Source organism: Hyperolius riggenbachi, chromosome 4, assembly GCF_040937935.1.
Source record: "Hyperolius riggenbachi isolate aHypRig1 chromosome 4, aHypRig1.pri, whole genome shotgun sequence".
Taxonomy (NCBI): Eukaryota; Metazoa; Chordata; class Amphibia; order Anura; family Hyperoliidae; genus Hyperolius; species Hyperolius riggenbachi.
In genome coordinates, this window is record NC_090649.1 from 447,443,607 (window position 1) to 447,459,137 (window position 15,531).

General features: G+C 47.3%; 1 protein-coding gene across 4 annotated transcripts in view; it reads left to right on the forward strand.

Moving 5' to 3' along the window:
• The window catches only part of DNAH8 (dynein axonemal heavy chain 8), a 491,368-nt gene that overhangs the window by 68,894 nt on the left and 406,943 nt on the right, over positions 1-15,531 (forward strand). For all 4 annotated transcript variants that reach the window (XM_068232705.1, XM_068232706.1, XM_068232709.1 and 1 more), the window contains one exon: positions 5,118-5,194. In XM_068232705.1, coding sequence (XP_068088806.1) covers positions 5,118-5,194 — 77 coding nt within the window. The remainder of the gene's footprint in view (positions 1-5,117; positions 5,195-15,531) is intronic.

Genomic DNA, 15,531 nt, shown 5'->3' on the forward strand with positions numbered 1-15,531 from the left:
CAGCAAGCAGTTACCAGGCAGCAGCAAGCAGTTACCAGGCAGCATTGAGCAGTTGTGAGAGTTTGAGAGCCATTTCACTGCCTATTCACAGTCCATGGAAAAGAGGCCTTACCCTAGCAAGTCTGACATTGCAAATCTGGCCTAATTGGCTATTCATGAGGCAATGCTCATGCAAATGCATGCACAAACCAATACCACAAAGCAGTCACCCTGCTACATGCTACATTAGCACTATCCGGCTTAGTGCACACCAGAGCGGTTTGGCAGCGTTTTGCGATCCACTTGCGGCTGCGGATACGCTTGGGTAATGTATTTCAATGGGCTGGTGCACACCAGAGCGGGAGGCGTTTTGCTAAAACGCATACTCCCGAGGTGAGGCATTTTTTGGATTGCGGAGGCGTTTCTGCCTCCAATGTAAAGTATAGGAAAAACGCAAACCGCTCTGAAAAACGGCACTTCAGAGCGGTTTTGCAGGCGTTTTTGTTACAGAAGCTGTTCAGTAACAGCTTTACTGTAACAATATATGAAATCTACTACACCAAAAACGCTTTACAAAACCGCAAAATGCTAGGTGAAATGCTACAGAAAAATAAGAAAAAGCGTTTCAAAATCTGCTAGCATTTTGCGGATCTGCTAGCAGTTTTTGGTGTGCTCCAGGCCTCCAGGAGCGCCACGGGGAGGATTCCCAATGCCCCCTTTTTATACAACTGGGGGGACCGCAGGGTCCCAGGCTCTCTCACTGCCTGGAAACCACAGCGGCACCCCAGAGGGGGAGGCTGGGTGGCGTGGACGACCCCCCCCAAGTGTGGCCAGCGCCGGGGAGAGCCGCCTGCACCCACCTCCCAATATTAAAAACAGGCACTTACCTTAACGTCCATTGCGTTCTGCTACATGCGCATTAATTTGGGGGCACCACATGAGAAAGGAGAGAAGCATGGGTCACCCCGAGCTTTAGAGCTCAGGGCTGGCTCACATACAGCACTCCAGAACGGGGGGGGGGGGGGGAGGACAGGCGCACTCACTCCAGGGTTCACACCACCGGAGCAAGCCATCCACCACCTGCCTCCAAAGGATACAAACTGCACAAAATGCTTTCCATGAGAAAATGAATGCGCATGTAGCAGAACCCAATGGACGTTAAGGTAAGTGGCTGTTTTTAATATTAGGAGGTGGGTGCGGACGGCTCTCCCCAGCGCTGGCCACGCTTGGGGGGGGGGGGGGGGGCTGCGCCACCCAGCCTCCCACTCCGGGGTGCCGCTGTGGTTCCCAGGCAGCGAGAGAGCACTTTGCAGTATTGGTTTTTTGACCCTGCATAGTTTGGCATGTGAAAGCAAATGCATATTTGCATGAGCATTGCCTCATGAATAGCCAATTAGGCCAGATTTGGAAAGCCAGACTTGCTAGGGTTAAACTTGGTGTTTAAGCACGCAAAATTTTTCTCATGGAAAGCATTTTTTGCAGTTGTATCCTTTGGAGGCAGGTGGTGGATGGCTTGCTCTGGTGGTGTGAGCCCTGGAGTGAGTTGTCTGCGCCTGTCCTCCCCCCACCCCGGAGTGTTGTATGTGAGCCTGCCCTGAGCTCTAAAGCTCGGGATGACCCATGCTTCACTCCTTTCTCATGTGGTGCCCCCAAGTTGATGTGCATGTTGCAGAACGCAATGGACGTTAAGGTAAGTGCCTGTTTTTAATATTGGGAGGTAGGTGCGGATGGCTCTCCCCGGCGCTGACCACACTTGGGGGGGGTGCAGCTGTGCCACCCAGCCTCCCCCTCCGGGGTGCCGCTGTGGTTCCCAGGCAGTAAGAGAGCCTGGGACCCCGCAGTCCCCCGGTTGTATGGGGGCATTCGGAATCCTCCCCGTGACGCTCCTGGATAGTGCTAATGTAGCATGAACTAATACCCGCAGGGCGATCGCTTTGCGGTATTGGTTTTTGGACCCTGCATAGTTTGGCATGCGAAAGCAAATGCATATTTGCATGAGCATTGCCTCATGAATAGCCAATTAGGCCATATTTGCAAAGCCAGACTTGCTAGGGTTAAACTTGGTGTTTGAGCACGCATACATTTTCTCATGGAAAGCCTACTTCTTCTTGCTTCAAGGTTGAGGCACGTACTCTATTAGATAGATAGATGCGGCGTATGCTACGACGCGGGTTGGCTAGTGTTCTAATATTTCTTCACATGAAATACAACATGAAAAAAAGCCTTTGAATTAAATGTCGACCCGAATTTCTACTGCTCAGATTTGTCCTTATGATGAAGCCACCTGTTGGGCCACCCCCGAGTGTATGTGTCCCCCTGGCCCACAGGGAGTGGTGCTCACCTGTCACACTGGCACAACTCCTTGCCTCCTCCTGTGTCCAGCGTATTTTTTAAAAGCAGCAGTATGGAGGAAGCACTACATGCACCATATGCAGGTTAGTTCTCACCAGCTAATGCAATTCAATAGAAGTCCTATTCAGGAGGCTTGTGCCGGCCACACTGGTAATCTGGGGCTGGCTTTTCACCGCACTAACTTTCTTTCCCGACTCACCAGATGTTGCGGCCTAGGATGGGCCCGTGATCGCTTCTGGGGTATTGGCCACCCCACAGCCTCTCTGGCAACTTCTCCAGGCACCCACCTCCGAAAGTTAAGACAAATCCAGGCTCCAAAAGTTAGGACAAATCCAGGCTGTGTATAAAGATAAAAAGTGCTCTCATATCGTAAAAATATTTATTATAAAAAACGTCAATAAAAAAACAAGTTCTCATTGCATCATAGCAGATAGTCCATACAAAGGCATACCAGTTGGGTCGAGTGGCTTTAAAGGACTTACGAGCCCAAACAGCTAAAAAAAGATAAGTACCTTATTCAGTTTTAAATGCACGGAGGACGCCGTCCGCGCCCTCCGTGCAGTTCCGCCGGGTCCTTGCAGTCTGGTCGTCCCCCGTGCCGCTCCCGACCCCACGGACGGGGTCGGGCTCCCCTTCCTCTCCTAAGATGTCCGCCGGAGCCGGCCGCGGCTGCGCAGTCCGCATACGCGTTAGTGCGGCTGCGCAGCTTTTGGGCCCTCCCCCCGATCCACGCACAGTAGCGTGGATCGAGGGGGGAGGCCCTAGAGCTGCGCAGCCGCAGTAACGCGTATGCGGACTGCGCAGCCACGGCCGGCTCCGGCGGACATCTTAGGAGAGGAAGGGGAGCCCGACCCCGTCCGTGGGGTCGGGAGCGGCACGGGGGGGCGATCAGACTGCGGGGACCCGGCGGAACTGCACGGAGGGCGCGGACGGCGTCCTCCGTGCATTTAAAACTGAATAAGGTACTTATCTTTTTTTAGCTTTTTAGGCTCGTAAGTCCTTTAACCACTTCATCCCAAGGCGCTTTTTAGCGGACAAGAGCGATTTTCACCTTTCAGTACTCATCCCTTTCATTTGCCAATAGCTTAATCACTATTAATCACAATGAAATGATCTATGTCTTTTTTTTTTTTCACCACCAATTGGGCGTTTTGGGGTTGATATTTGTTATCAGTAATTACTTTATTTTCTATGCATTTTAAAGGGAAATACAAGGGAGCGCGCACAGCGGCAGCAGCACTGCCTGACTTATAAAAACGTCCTGGAGGCATTAAGAGGCTCTAGCAGGATGTTTTTATAAGTCAGCATGTCATTAAGTGGTTAAAGAGGAACTGTCGCGAAAATCTTAAAATTTAAAACAAACACAAATGAGAAGTACATTTCTTCCTGAGTAAAATGAGCCATAAATTACTTTTCTCCTATGTTGCTGTCACGTAGTAGAAATCTGACATTACCGACAGATTTTGGACTAGCCCATCTTCTCATAGGGGGGTTCTCAGGGTTTTCTTTATTTTTAAAAGCACTTAGTGAATGGCAGTTGCTCCGTCGAACTGCCACAATGGTGTGCAGTGAGCAGGGGGGCTGGCCAGCATCTATGTATAAAGATTTTTTAGGGAATGTCTTTATAAAGAATAAAGGCCCTGCTGAGAATCCCCTATGGAGAGATGGACTAGCCCAAAATCTGTCGGTAATGACAGATTTCTACTACCTACTGTAAGTGACAGCAACATAGGAGAAAAGTAATTTATGGCTCAGTTTACTTTGCTTACTAACTGTACAGAACTGTATAGTGTCGCACATAGATGTAGCATTAATTACGCGTCTTCATGCGGAAAATTAGCCGCATGACTCGCCTTTGCCCGAACACCAACAAATCTCTGCGTTCTTCCGCGTCCGGTGACGTCACATGCTCACTGCATTGCTCTGTAGCTCTACTTATGCGTTTCGTTGCTATGCAACTCATCAGGGGCTCAGCGTATTTTTTAATTGCTACCACGACTGCCTGTACACACAACACCTGTGGATGTAGTGACAGCAGAACATGTGCCAGTGTCAAGTGGTATAGGCACAATTCTGAAAGATGCCGGACTTTGGAGAAGACGAGGAGTTGTACCAGCATGACCAGTAAGCCTGCAACACTCATCATGGGCCCAGGGGGTGCAAAAACACTTGAAGGGAGACTGGTTGATCATCAGAAAATCAAACACATTTACTGTCGCTCACCCAATCAATCTCTTTTGACTGGAAATTGATCAGAACAATCAATCAAGTTGTCCATGTTGCAGCATCAATATCTAGCAGATTCGATCATTATGATTGAATCAGCCGGTTGTCAATGCCGAAAATCGAGTAATGTATGGGCACCCTAACAGTGTACGCTATGCTTTCTGGAGTGTTTTCAGTACGGCATACTCCTAAACAGGAGATGACGTTCCGCTTCACTTCCAGCAACCCCGTGTCTGTAGGTTCTTGCAGACTCTTCCCTCTGCTGTGGAGGAGGTTTTGGTGTAAGCTGTGTTTGTTTCCAGCTAACCCTAACCCATTACAAAAACAGGAACACTTGGCTGATCCTCACGGTTTATGTCATAGTTACATGATGAAATTCATGAAGATGGATGGCCTGTGATTGTGTGATTGGCCTGTCTCCTATAACTGTGGCCATCTTTACGGCATCTAAAGACCATTTGTAAAATGTTTATATCAATTTGCACCTGTTAGTATGATGACAGAAGTAGCAGCTATGGGAAGTGCACACTGCAATTTATATTCCCATTTGTATCTTGCAGGCACAGATTCAGGCCTTCATGCGTTCTAGCTTTGATAGGATCTTGTCCACACAGAAAGCACTGGAGCTTCTACAGAGGTAACCTGTCAACTGAGGAATGTAGCTGTGTGAGCTGTATGTGAGTAGCATGTGAGGTCACTTGTGAAATGTGTCCTCACCACCCTTAAAGGGACACTTAAGCCAGAAATAAAAAAAAATCTGTTTTACTTGCCTGGGGCTTCTACCAGCCCCCTGCAGCCGACTTATGCCCTCGCAGTCACTCACAGATCCTCCTGTCCCCCGCCGCCAGCTAGTTTCGTGTTTGCTGACAGGCCTAAATGGGAGTTGGCGGGCTTTCTGCCCCTGCGCAGGCCTGGCCACGCGTATCCTTCTTAATGTTCCAGTCCTCAATAGCGCCTTGCCAGTCAGCAAGTCAGGTCTGTCAGCGAAAACAAAACTAGCTGGCAGCGGGGAACCGGAGGCTCCGTGAGTGGCTGCGAGGGCACAGGATAGCTGCAGGGGGCTGGTAGAAGCCCCAGGAAAGTAAAACTGATTTTTTTTTTATTTCTGGCTTAAAGTGGATCTGAGATAACCTTTTACACATTGCATAATTGTGTTCCTTTCATATAGTTTATAGGGCATTCCTCAAGTCAAATACTTTTTTGGTTTTGTTTTAATACTCTTATTTCCTATAAACTAAACAAGCCTCACCCACAGATTTACAGAGAGCCTTGGCACTCAGTCCCAGGTAGTAAGGGCTTATGGGAGCTCAGTCTGGGCTGGAGGAGTAGGAGGTGTTACTAGCCAGAGATTTCAGAGGCAGAGGGGAGAGTGAAATTTTCCACAGGCTTATGCTGGGAATACACGGTTCGTTTTTGCCTTCGTTTAAACCTTCGTTTCGATTGTACCTTTTGTCCTTTTCGATCCCGAAATAATCGGTCATACGGTTAATATCACCACCCACGGTTTCGTTTTTTTTTTCGATTCTGATGGTTTCGTTTTTCCAATGATCGAAGGCTGCAAAGAAACGAAACGAAAATCCCTTTTTACAGGGACGGACTAGCATAAACGAATATATAATCGATCTGAACAGCCATCAAGCCTACCAATGGCTCGATTAGATGGATAAAGAGAGATAATATCAAACATGTTCGATCACTAGTCGTTCGTTTTTGGGGTCTATTAATCGAAACTATAATGAGATTATGACTATTTTCACATACGTTTTCAACACTCGATTCGTTTACCGAACGAATCGAAGGTTTAAACGAAGGCAAAAACGAACCGTGTATTCCCAGCATAAGGGCTGGAGATGCTATCAGCTTGCGCCAGTGTTGTGTGACAAACAGAACATGGCTGCCCTCATTGTATCACAACAATAAATGTTCATAGTGGAAATTCACCAAGATGCTTGGTCAGCAGCTAATCAGGTAACAGGCTACCTGAAACACTCCGCCAGTGCCTTGTCTCAGCTGGATTGCTCATACAGCTTGCATCACATCAAAAGTAAAAGGAAGAGACGGCACACCACTGGCTGCAATCAAAGTGCTGTGTATTAGCGAATAAGTCACACTACATGTTACGGAGGAAACACCTCCTTCATCAGGTGTTAACACCTGATTTCCCCTGTAACATGTAGTGTGACTTATTCGCTAACACACAGCACTTTGATTGCAGCCAGTGGTGTGCCGTCTCTTCCTTTTACTTTTGAAATAAATGTTCATAAACTTTTGAAGCTGTTTGCAGCTAGATTTGCTGTGTAAACTATCTAAACTTTAGATAAGAAATATAGACAATACCACCTGGTCTCCCAGAATGCACTGGGAGGAGAATTCTGCATAATAATAATACGCATCACTGGGAGGGTGGGGCTACATATAGAGCAATAGATAGATATAGGAAGCATTTTTGATGCTGAAACCATGCAGCATGACCTCGGCGTACGTGCGTACGTACAGAGCTGAAGTACGACATAAGTTCCGATGACCTGGAGCGGTATAACGGCAGGCAGCCACTGTGCCTGGTTATATCACTTGCTCCAGGAGGAGAAGAGGAGTGCATTGTCATCCACAGGACCAGAGCAAGGGGGAGAGGAGAGCGGCGGTAGGATCAGGTGCAGTATGGAGGTGTAAATGCAGTGTAGTATTAGTACAGTGTAGTGGTAGTACAGTGTAGTGTTAGTACAGTGTAGTGGTAGTGCAGTGTAGTTTTAGTACTGTGTAGTTTTAGTGCAGTACAGTGTTGTGTTAGTGTAGTGTAGTATGAAGTGTAGTGTAGCTTAGCTGGTAGGGCAACAAGAATTAGTGTAGTTTAGCTGGTCAGTGTAGCTTAGATAGAGTAGCTTAGAGACAGTTTGGGGACAAAAGGTCCATGAGACGCCCCTGCAGTATAGATGCACCTAGGTTTAGTATTTTTCTTTTTTCCCCTGATTTTTGCCCTCTAAACCTAGGTGTGTCTTATAGTCCAGAGTGTTTTATATTCTTAAAAATACAGTTATTTAAGAGTTATTCCTCACATTAAAACTGAGCTCTGCTGACAGGGGGCTTGATTCACTAAACCGTAATAACCCATCAGGGGCGTATCTGGGTAATATGGCACCTATGGCAAACATTGAAATTGCGCCCCCGCTCTCGATCAGTCAGAGCTTCCTTCCCCCTTAAAAACAGCATATTTTCTCATTCTGTTAGGATTGCCTGTGTTTTTTTGGCTCGGGATATAGCTGAGGTTACTTTTTTGTAAATGGCTCTTTTTATTCACTCTCTGTCCTCTTTTCTAACACTAAGCCAAGTGTTCCCTATATACCTAAGTTAAATACCATGTTTCCCAGATAATTGCATTAGTCTGATCTGAGGTCTGAATGAAAGGGAGGCATGGAGGCAGGCATGGTGATGCAGCACAGGAGAAAACATTGCGCCCATGGTGCTGTGGCGCCCATGGCACAAGCCATGCCTGCACCCCTCTAGATATGCCTCTGTAACCCATCGCACAGCGACGTGCGAGTTTTCGTGCGCAATTGCAAATTTTCATGCGAAAATGAGAAAACGCGTGCGAAAACGCTTGCGCGCCCGTGGTATGATTTATCGTGGTTTAGTGAATCAAGATGAATCAAGCCCAGAGAGTGATGTCATATGTTTAGTGTCTTCTATAAAGCAGACAAAAGATGGCAAGTGATCACTCCCAAGTGGCACCTGGCTATCTTAATGATAAGGAAACCCTGTCAGCAAATTTAAAGCCAGGGGAAGTGTACCTACAACTGCAATAGCAGATCTAGCAAGGGTTAGCTTAAGATAGCAAAACGGAGTGGAGCAAATATGCAGTCATTAATGATGTTGCATGTTTTAAAGGAGTCATACTTCAGTAGTGAGATATTGAAAGAGCAGCAGAGCAATGGGTCTCATATACTTAATCAGGTATTTTGTGCCTGTAAACATGGTGGATGTACTGTAGATTAGCAGGCCATAGACAGACACGTAATGATGGAGACATGGCAAGCAAATACTGTATGCCAATACTATATTGCTATCAATTAATAGTCCTGTTTTTTTCTGTATTTCAAAGATTTTATTGAATTTTTAAAGAATTTTAGATTGAGTACAGCACAACAGAAAGAAAAAAGCTGACAATCAATCAACATGACATACAAATAGATAATGTACATCACAACAGTATAAACAGTAGAAGTTATGTGGACAGTTGTATGCGATTAATATGGGGGAGGCATATGGAAGTTGAGAGTGCACCCCAGAGGGCTAAGCCCAGCTATCTGGGGTGTGCTGTAGGTCCATGGGGAGGAAGTCCTGGATTGTAACCAGGAGAGATTGGGACCTCTGGTGCCCATCGTCCAGCGATAGATGAGGCACCGGGGAAAGAGGTCGCAGATGTTGTCTCAGCAGGAGAAGAAGAAAAACGAAACAAAACCAACAAAACAAAAAAAAGAAAAAAACGAAAAGAACAAGTGGGAGATGGAGAGGGGGGAGGAGAGAAAGAGAGAGAAGGAAGTAAGTAGAGAAAGGAAGTGAAGGGGGAAGGTCCCGGCTCACAGTCTAGTTATCGAGGAACTCTCCATGTGTGGGTGTTCGAGCTGAATCCAGGGGTCCCAGATCTTCCCAAATTTTTTATGGGTGTCATTTAGTATGCTAGATAGTTTCTCGTTAGTCATGAAGGAATTGAGCCGAGATTTGACCTCGTTAATGTTGACCGAGGGTTTTTTCCAATTGGCAGCTATGGTCATGGTGGCTGCTGAAAAGACAAGAGAGGCTAGTTTGTTTTGGGAGGAGGTCAATGACTCCACCTTTCCGTGTAGAAGAGCCTGCCAAGGGTCTTTGGGAATGGAGGTATGGAAGAGAGCTGAGAGCAACCTGTATACTTGGCACCAGAATCTCGTCAAGCGGGGGCAAGTCCACCAAATATGCATCATGTCGCCTAAAGTCCTACAGCCTCGGAAACAAAAGGGGTTGGCTGAGGGGAACACTTTGGCTATTCTTGCCGGTACTAAGTACCAGCGGGTCATGACTTTGTAGGCGGCCTCAACTGTGTGTAAATTAGAGGAACAACGGGGTATTGTACTCCAGATACCTAGCCAATCCTCCCTGTCCCTTGTGCCTGGGAGGTCTGCATCCCATTTAGTAAGATAAGAATGGGTATGGGGGCGGTCAGGGCGAGTGAGAAAAGCATAAATAGTGGAAATTAGTCCTTTTGAGTTTGGGCGGTGTAAGCATATATTTTCATAGGGTGTAGTACCGTAGGGGGGGTCTTTATTCTGAATGAGAGATTGTATCCAGTGTTTTATTTGGAGATAACGGAAGAATTCTCTGGGGGGGGGCTTGAAAACTTTCCTGTAGGGCAGGCCATGAGTATACTCCCCTAGGGGTAAGGAAGTGTGTGACTCGGCTAAGACCCTTTCCCTCCCACCATCCGAAGGCCGTCGCGTTGTCAAGACCTGGGGTAAAAAGAGGGTTGTTGATGAGAGGTAATAGTGGAAGATGGGGAGAGAGGAGACCAGCCGCGTACCGGACAGAGTCCCAGACCTGAAGGCTGTGGAGCATGGGTGGGCTAAGAGATGGAGGCCGCATTCTCTGGGGTAGCCCGAGAAGGGTGCTCGGGAGTTGAGGGGCGCAATCAGGTATTTCGAGGAAGACCCACAGGGGGGTATCGTGGATTTGGTATAGGCGGGTTAGCTGCGTGATGGTTGCTGCTCGATAGTATGAGAAAATCTGTGGAACTCCGAGTCCTCCATCGAGTTTGTGAGCGTATAAAGTAGATTTATTGACTCTGGGATGCTTGTGGCCCCATATGAAGGATTGTATCCTGTGTTGAAGGATGCGCAGGTAATGATTAGGCACTTTAACTGGGAGGGTGCGAAAAAAATATAAAAGTTTGGGTAGAAAGGACATCTTGATTGAGTTTATTTTCCCCAAGCAGGAGAGGGGAATAGAGGACCAACTGTCTGTGAGTGAAGATAAGGACTTTAGTAATGGGGGGTAATTAGCTGCGAATAGTGAGGCATAATTAGGGGTTAGGGTAATGCCTAGGTATGGCAGAAAGTGGACCCAAGTGAAAAGGCATGAGTCTTTTAGTTGGGTAGAGAGCTGTTGAGGCAATGAGATGCTTAAGGCCTTAGATTTAGCTATATTAATCTTTAGACCCGAGACCTGGGCAAACTGTGTAAAGGCGCGTAGAGCATTTGGGATAGATATATGGGGCTGTGTTAAAAATAATAGGGTGTCGTCCGCGAACATTAGGAGTTTATGGTGAATACCCGCCCTTTCTACACCTTTAATGTCAATATTATCTCGCAAAAGACATGCGAAAGGTTCCAGGGCCAGGATGAAGAGCAGGGGGGAGAGCGGGCAACCCTGCCGTGTGCCTCGTTTTATTGGGAAAGATTGTGAACTGTGACCAGAGAAACGTACTGAAGCTGTGGGGGAGGAGTATAAACCACTAACCCAGTTCAGAAAATGAGAGTCTAGGCCCCATCTATCTAGTGCTTGCTTTAGGTAATCCCATGAGAGGGTATCGAATGCTTTAAAAATGTCTAGTGATAGAGCTACACTCGGGATCTTACGGGAATGTAGATAATGGGCTAAAAGGATAGCCCGTCTGGTACTGTCCTCGGCCTGCCTACCTGGGACGAATCCCACTTGGTCTCGGTGGATCAGTTTTGGGAGGACTTTATTCAGACGTAGGGCTAATATTTTCCCAAGTAATTTAAGGTCGACGTTAATGAGCGATATAGGGCGAAATTGGTGTAGTGCATGGCAATCTTGCTCGACTTTGGGGATCATGGAGATGTGGGCTGTTAGCATAGAAGGAGGGGGGGATTTTCCCTCTCGCAATTCATTATAGCAGGAAGTTAGGGTGGGAGCCAGTAAAGGCGCTAATTTTTTATAATATTGGGCGGAAAAGCCATCAGGGCCTGGGGTCTTATTGATCTTGAGAGTCTTAATGGCGGATAAAACTTCGGGGACGGTGATGGGGGCACTAAGGGTAGTGGTGGTGGACTGATCGAGTTTAGGGAGATTTACTTGATCTAGAAAGTCAGCGATCGTTGTGTCAGAAGTGGCAGGGGTATTAGTATATAAGTCAGAGAGGAATTTAGCAAATAAGTCTACTATTTTCCGAGGGTTAGCGGTTATTTGACCGGAGTTGTCATATACTCTTAGCATAGTAGGGTGTAGGGGTTTATTTTTAAGGCGTCGGGCTAAGGGGGCTAGGGGTTTGTTGGCATTATAATAGTAGTGGTGTTTTCTCCAACGTAGTTGGCGTTCAACGTTATCAGTAAGGAGTAGGTCTAGTTCGGTGCGAATTTTGTCTTTAATGAGCCTGTTGATACGAGAGAAGCGTTGCTTCCAGGTGCTCTCAGCGTCTTCCAGTTTAGAAGTCAGATCAGCAATTTTCTGGTTGCGTTGGCGCTTAAGTGAGCTAGCCATTCCGATTAAAGTGCCTCTAATGGTGGCTTTATGGGCCTCCCATAAGGTCAAAGAGGAAGATACCGAGCCAGTATTGTCGGTAAAAAATTCCTCGATCCTCTCCTTAAGTTGGTTGGTTAGCTCTTCCTTAGAGAGCATGGAGTCATTGAGGCGCCAGTGGAATTCTCTGGTGATTGGGAGTGAGAATGAGCAGCAAATTGAGATTGGTGAGTGGTCAGACCATGGGGTGGTGTGTATTTTGGCAGCTGGAGCTAAATGTAAGTATTTCTGCTGGACAAATATGTGGTCTATGCGACTGAAGCTGTCGTGAGCATTGGAGTAAAAGGTAAAGTCCTTGGTGGTGGGATGGAGTTCCCTCCAGACATCTACATAGCCATATCTGTCAAGCAATGACTTGATTTTGGAGCCATGCATGTCCACTGTTTCAGAAGTAGAAGCAGAGGGAGCATTCCTCTGTCTGTCCATCTTAGGATTAAGGGTAACGTTAGTGTCACCGGCTATAATTATTTGTCCAGAGCCATGTGATGTAAGGACTTGGAGGAAGTGAGAGTAAAAATTAGATTGGTGGGCGTTGGGGGCGTAATAGGAGGCGAAAGTAATGTCTCTATCATAAAGTGAGCCCCTTAATATAAGGTATCTACCTGTTGGGTCCGCAATTTGTTTTGTGCAAATAAACAGGAAGTTTTTCCGGAAGGCAATGATGACGCCTCTGACCTTGGTGCGGGCACAGGCGAAATACGCTGAGGGGAAATGTCTACTCAAGTACCTAGGGCTGGAGGATTGGTCTAGTCTAGTTTCCTGTAAACAGACCACATCTGCTTGACAGGCTTTGTAATAAGTGAAAGCTTTAGAGCGTTTATGAGGGGATCCAAAACCCTGGACATTGTGTGAGAAAATTTTAAATGCGTGGGAGTTCATGGAGGGTTAAGATGATGGAGAACCTGAAAATGTAGGACTGCGGGCCGGGAGACCAAAAGAGAGGAGAAGAAGGACAGAGAGTAAAGAGAGAGTGAAAAGAGACAAGAAAAGGAGTGGAGGTTGATCCAAAGAAAAGAGGGCTCAGGAAGGACCTGGGGGAAATGGCCAACAGTGTACCTGGAGGTCAAGGAGGTCTGAGAGTTTGACCAGACGTAGGCCAATATCAGAACAAGCTCAATGAGAGCGCGGTTCCAGGTGAAGGGGAACCTAAAAGAGAACATTGGGGAAACGTGTGTTGACCGACTGCCCTGCTGGCTCAACAAAAGTATCGGACTGGTAGTAGATGCCCAGTGACTGTGGTAAAGGGAAAAAAAAAAAAGGGGCGGGGGGATGGGGAAGTCAGGGAGGGGGTAGGTGACAGCTACTGTGAGAGAGCATTCCCAAGAGAGGGTAAAAAAAAAAGGGGGTAAACTTTCTGTTAGCCAGCAGAAGAGTGGGTGCAGCTAAAAACTATAAATGATTGACCTTAGCGGTCAGGTACATATGCGGTGTATCATAATAACATTGCATAACGAAAGGTCGAAAATTTAAAGGTTTGATCACCTACTGGTTGTCGGCAGAAGGTTGGTAGTTTATGTTGTTTTGGTGGAGCGTAAAAAAGGTAGGCAAAAATAGTCAAAATTGGAGAGTGCAACCAGTAGTTGAGCAAGTGGTATACCTTATAAAGAGCTTGTATTACAAGAAAACAAAGACATGTTGTATACAGTCATCCATGTATGGGAACAGGAAGGGTAGGTATTGGGTAGGGAGGGGGGGGAGGGGAGGGGGGAGAGAACGCAGAGTTATTACAATCATCTTATATTAATATTGGTGAGCTTAGCAGTAATAGTAATGTATACCTGGGATGTTGAGGGGCAATTGCTGGGACCTATTTCATTAGTAATGATGAGCATCCATACTATAAGAAATAAAGGGCCATCTGCGCCCCGGAAGCCAAAATCCAGGAACACACGGGTGTGCTGGATGAGTGTTATCTCGAAAAGCAAGTATGCGTATGCATATTGTCTATGTGATCTTATCAAAATTGATGTGATGGTGCCCTCTAGGGGAAAGCATAAAGCGTTGTACTGAGTGAGGGAGAATTTAAGAGGGGCAATGAGAAGGGCCTATGTGGAAAGTACAGTACTCACTCATGTTAGGTAAGAGAGGGGCCCTGAACAGATGGGCTGCCGGGGTACAGATAGTCCGCTTGGTAGTATAGAATAGGCATTTCAGCTTAATCGAAGTCCTAGTGTGTGGGGGGATACCAATGGGGGGAGGGGGTAGGGTGGGGAGGGAAAGGGGGTGCTCAGTGACGGAAGGCCACGCACGGTGGTCTAGAGGTATGGGCAGAGAGAGGATGGGTATGGGGGGAGGGGGGAGGAGGAGGAGGGAATTACATCTTACACGTAGCTAGAGTGACTGTAATGTAATGATAAACCACCTAAACGTAATTTATAGAAAGCAATAAAAAACAGTTATAAAAAGAACAACAAGTACTGGCCAGATGAGCCTGGCGATAAAGAAGTGCGTTGCCTCTGAGGTCCATAGTGTTGTGGAAGGAGCGCTCGATAAGATAGCCATGGCTAAGCCAGAGTCACAGAGCGCGGGAGGGTGGCAGTTAATGTAAGCAAGGCCGTTTGTGGCGGTTAGAGGAAAAGAGCGCCAAAAATTCAAATTCAAATGTTCAACTCCAGGGCAGAACATGTATAAGTAAAGGCATATGGGGCTTAAAGTCATTAAACAATGGTGAGCTAAGGATGCTTATTAGTCTTACCCAACCAGTCGGAGGCTTCGGACAAAGAGTCTTCTGACTATTCAGGTGGTCTAAGCCCCAACAGGGGGATGAAAGCAAAAGCTGACGGCCGTGAACAAAAGGGCCAAGGCAGGGCCATGCAGAGCTGGAAGACTGTTGAAACCTGTGGCGGGTGATGAGGACGGAGGGATCCGGTGGTGAGAGGCAGGAATCATGGCGGAGTCTTGTCTCGGGTGCTTGAGCCCGGGCTCGGAGATTTTCGGTTGGAAGGTGTTTGGCGTCCAGCCCCCTGCAGGAATGAGGATCTCCTCGAAGTCGTCTTAGAAGGTGGTTTGCTGGTGTTATTGTTGGCAGGCGAGAGAAGGTGTAGTTGTTCGAATAGCCCCTGAGCTTCTTCGGGAGATGACACTGCGTATGTCTTTCCGGACATAGGAAATATAAGTTTAAAAGGGAACCCCCACTTGTATTTGATGTCTTTGGCGCGTAGGGCCGCAGTGTAAATTTTCATATCCCTCCGCTTTTGGATGGTCACTGGGGCGAGGTCAGCGAAAATTTGGTATGGGTGATCTTGGAAAGAGAGTGGTTCCTTCTCCCGGGCAGCCTGTAGGATGGTCTCTTTTGTGCGGTAGTAGGTGAACCGGATGACTATATCGCGGGGGGATCCATCCGGACGCCTGGGACCCAGGGCCCGATGGATCCTATCGAATTCAAGGCGATCCACGGGTATCTGTGGGGTCAGCTCCTGGAACAGGGCGGTAGCGGTTGGAGTGAGGTCCAAGATGGATTCTGGTAGG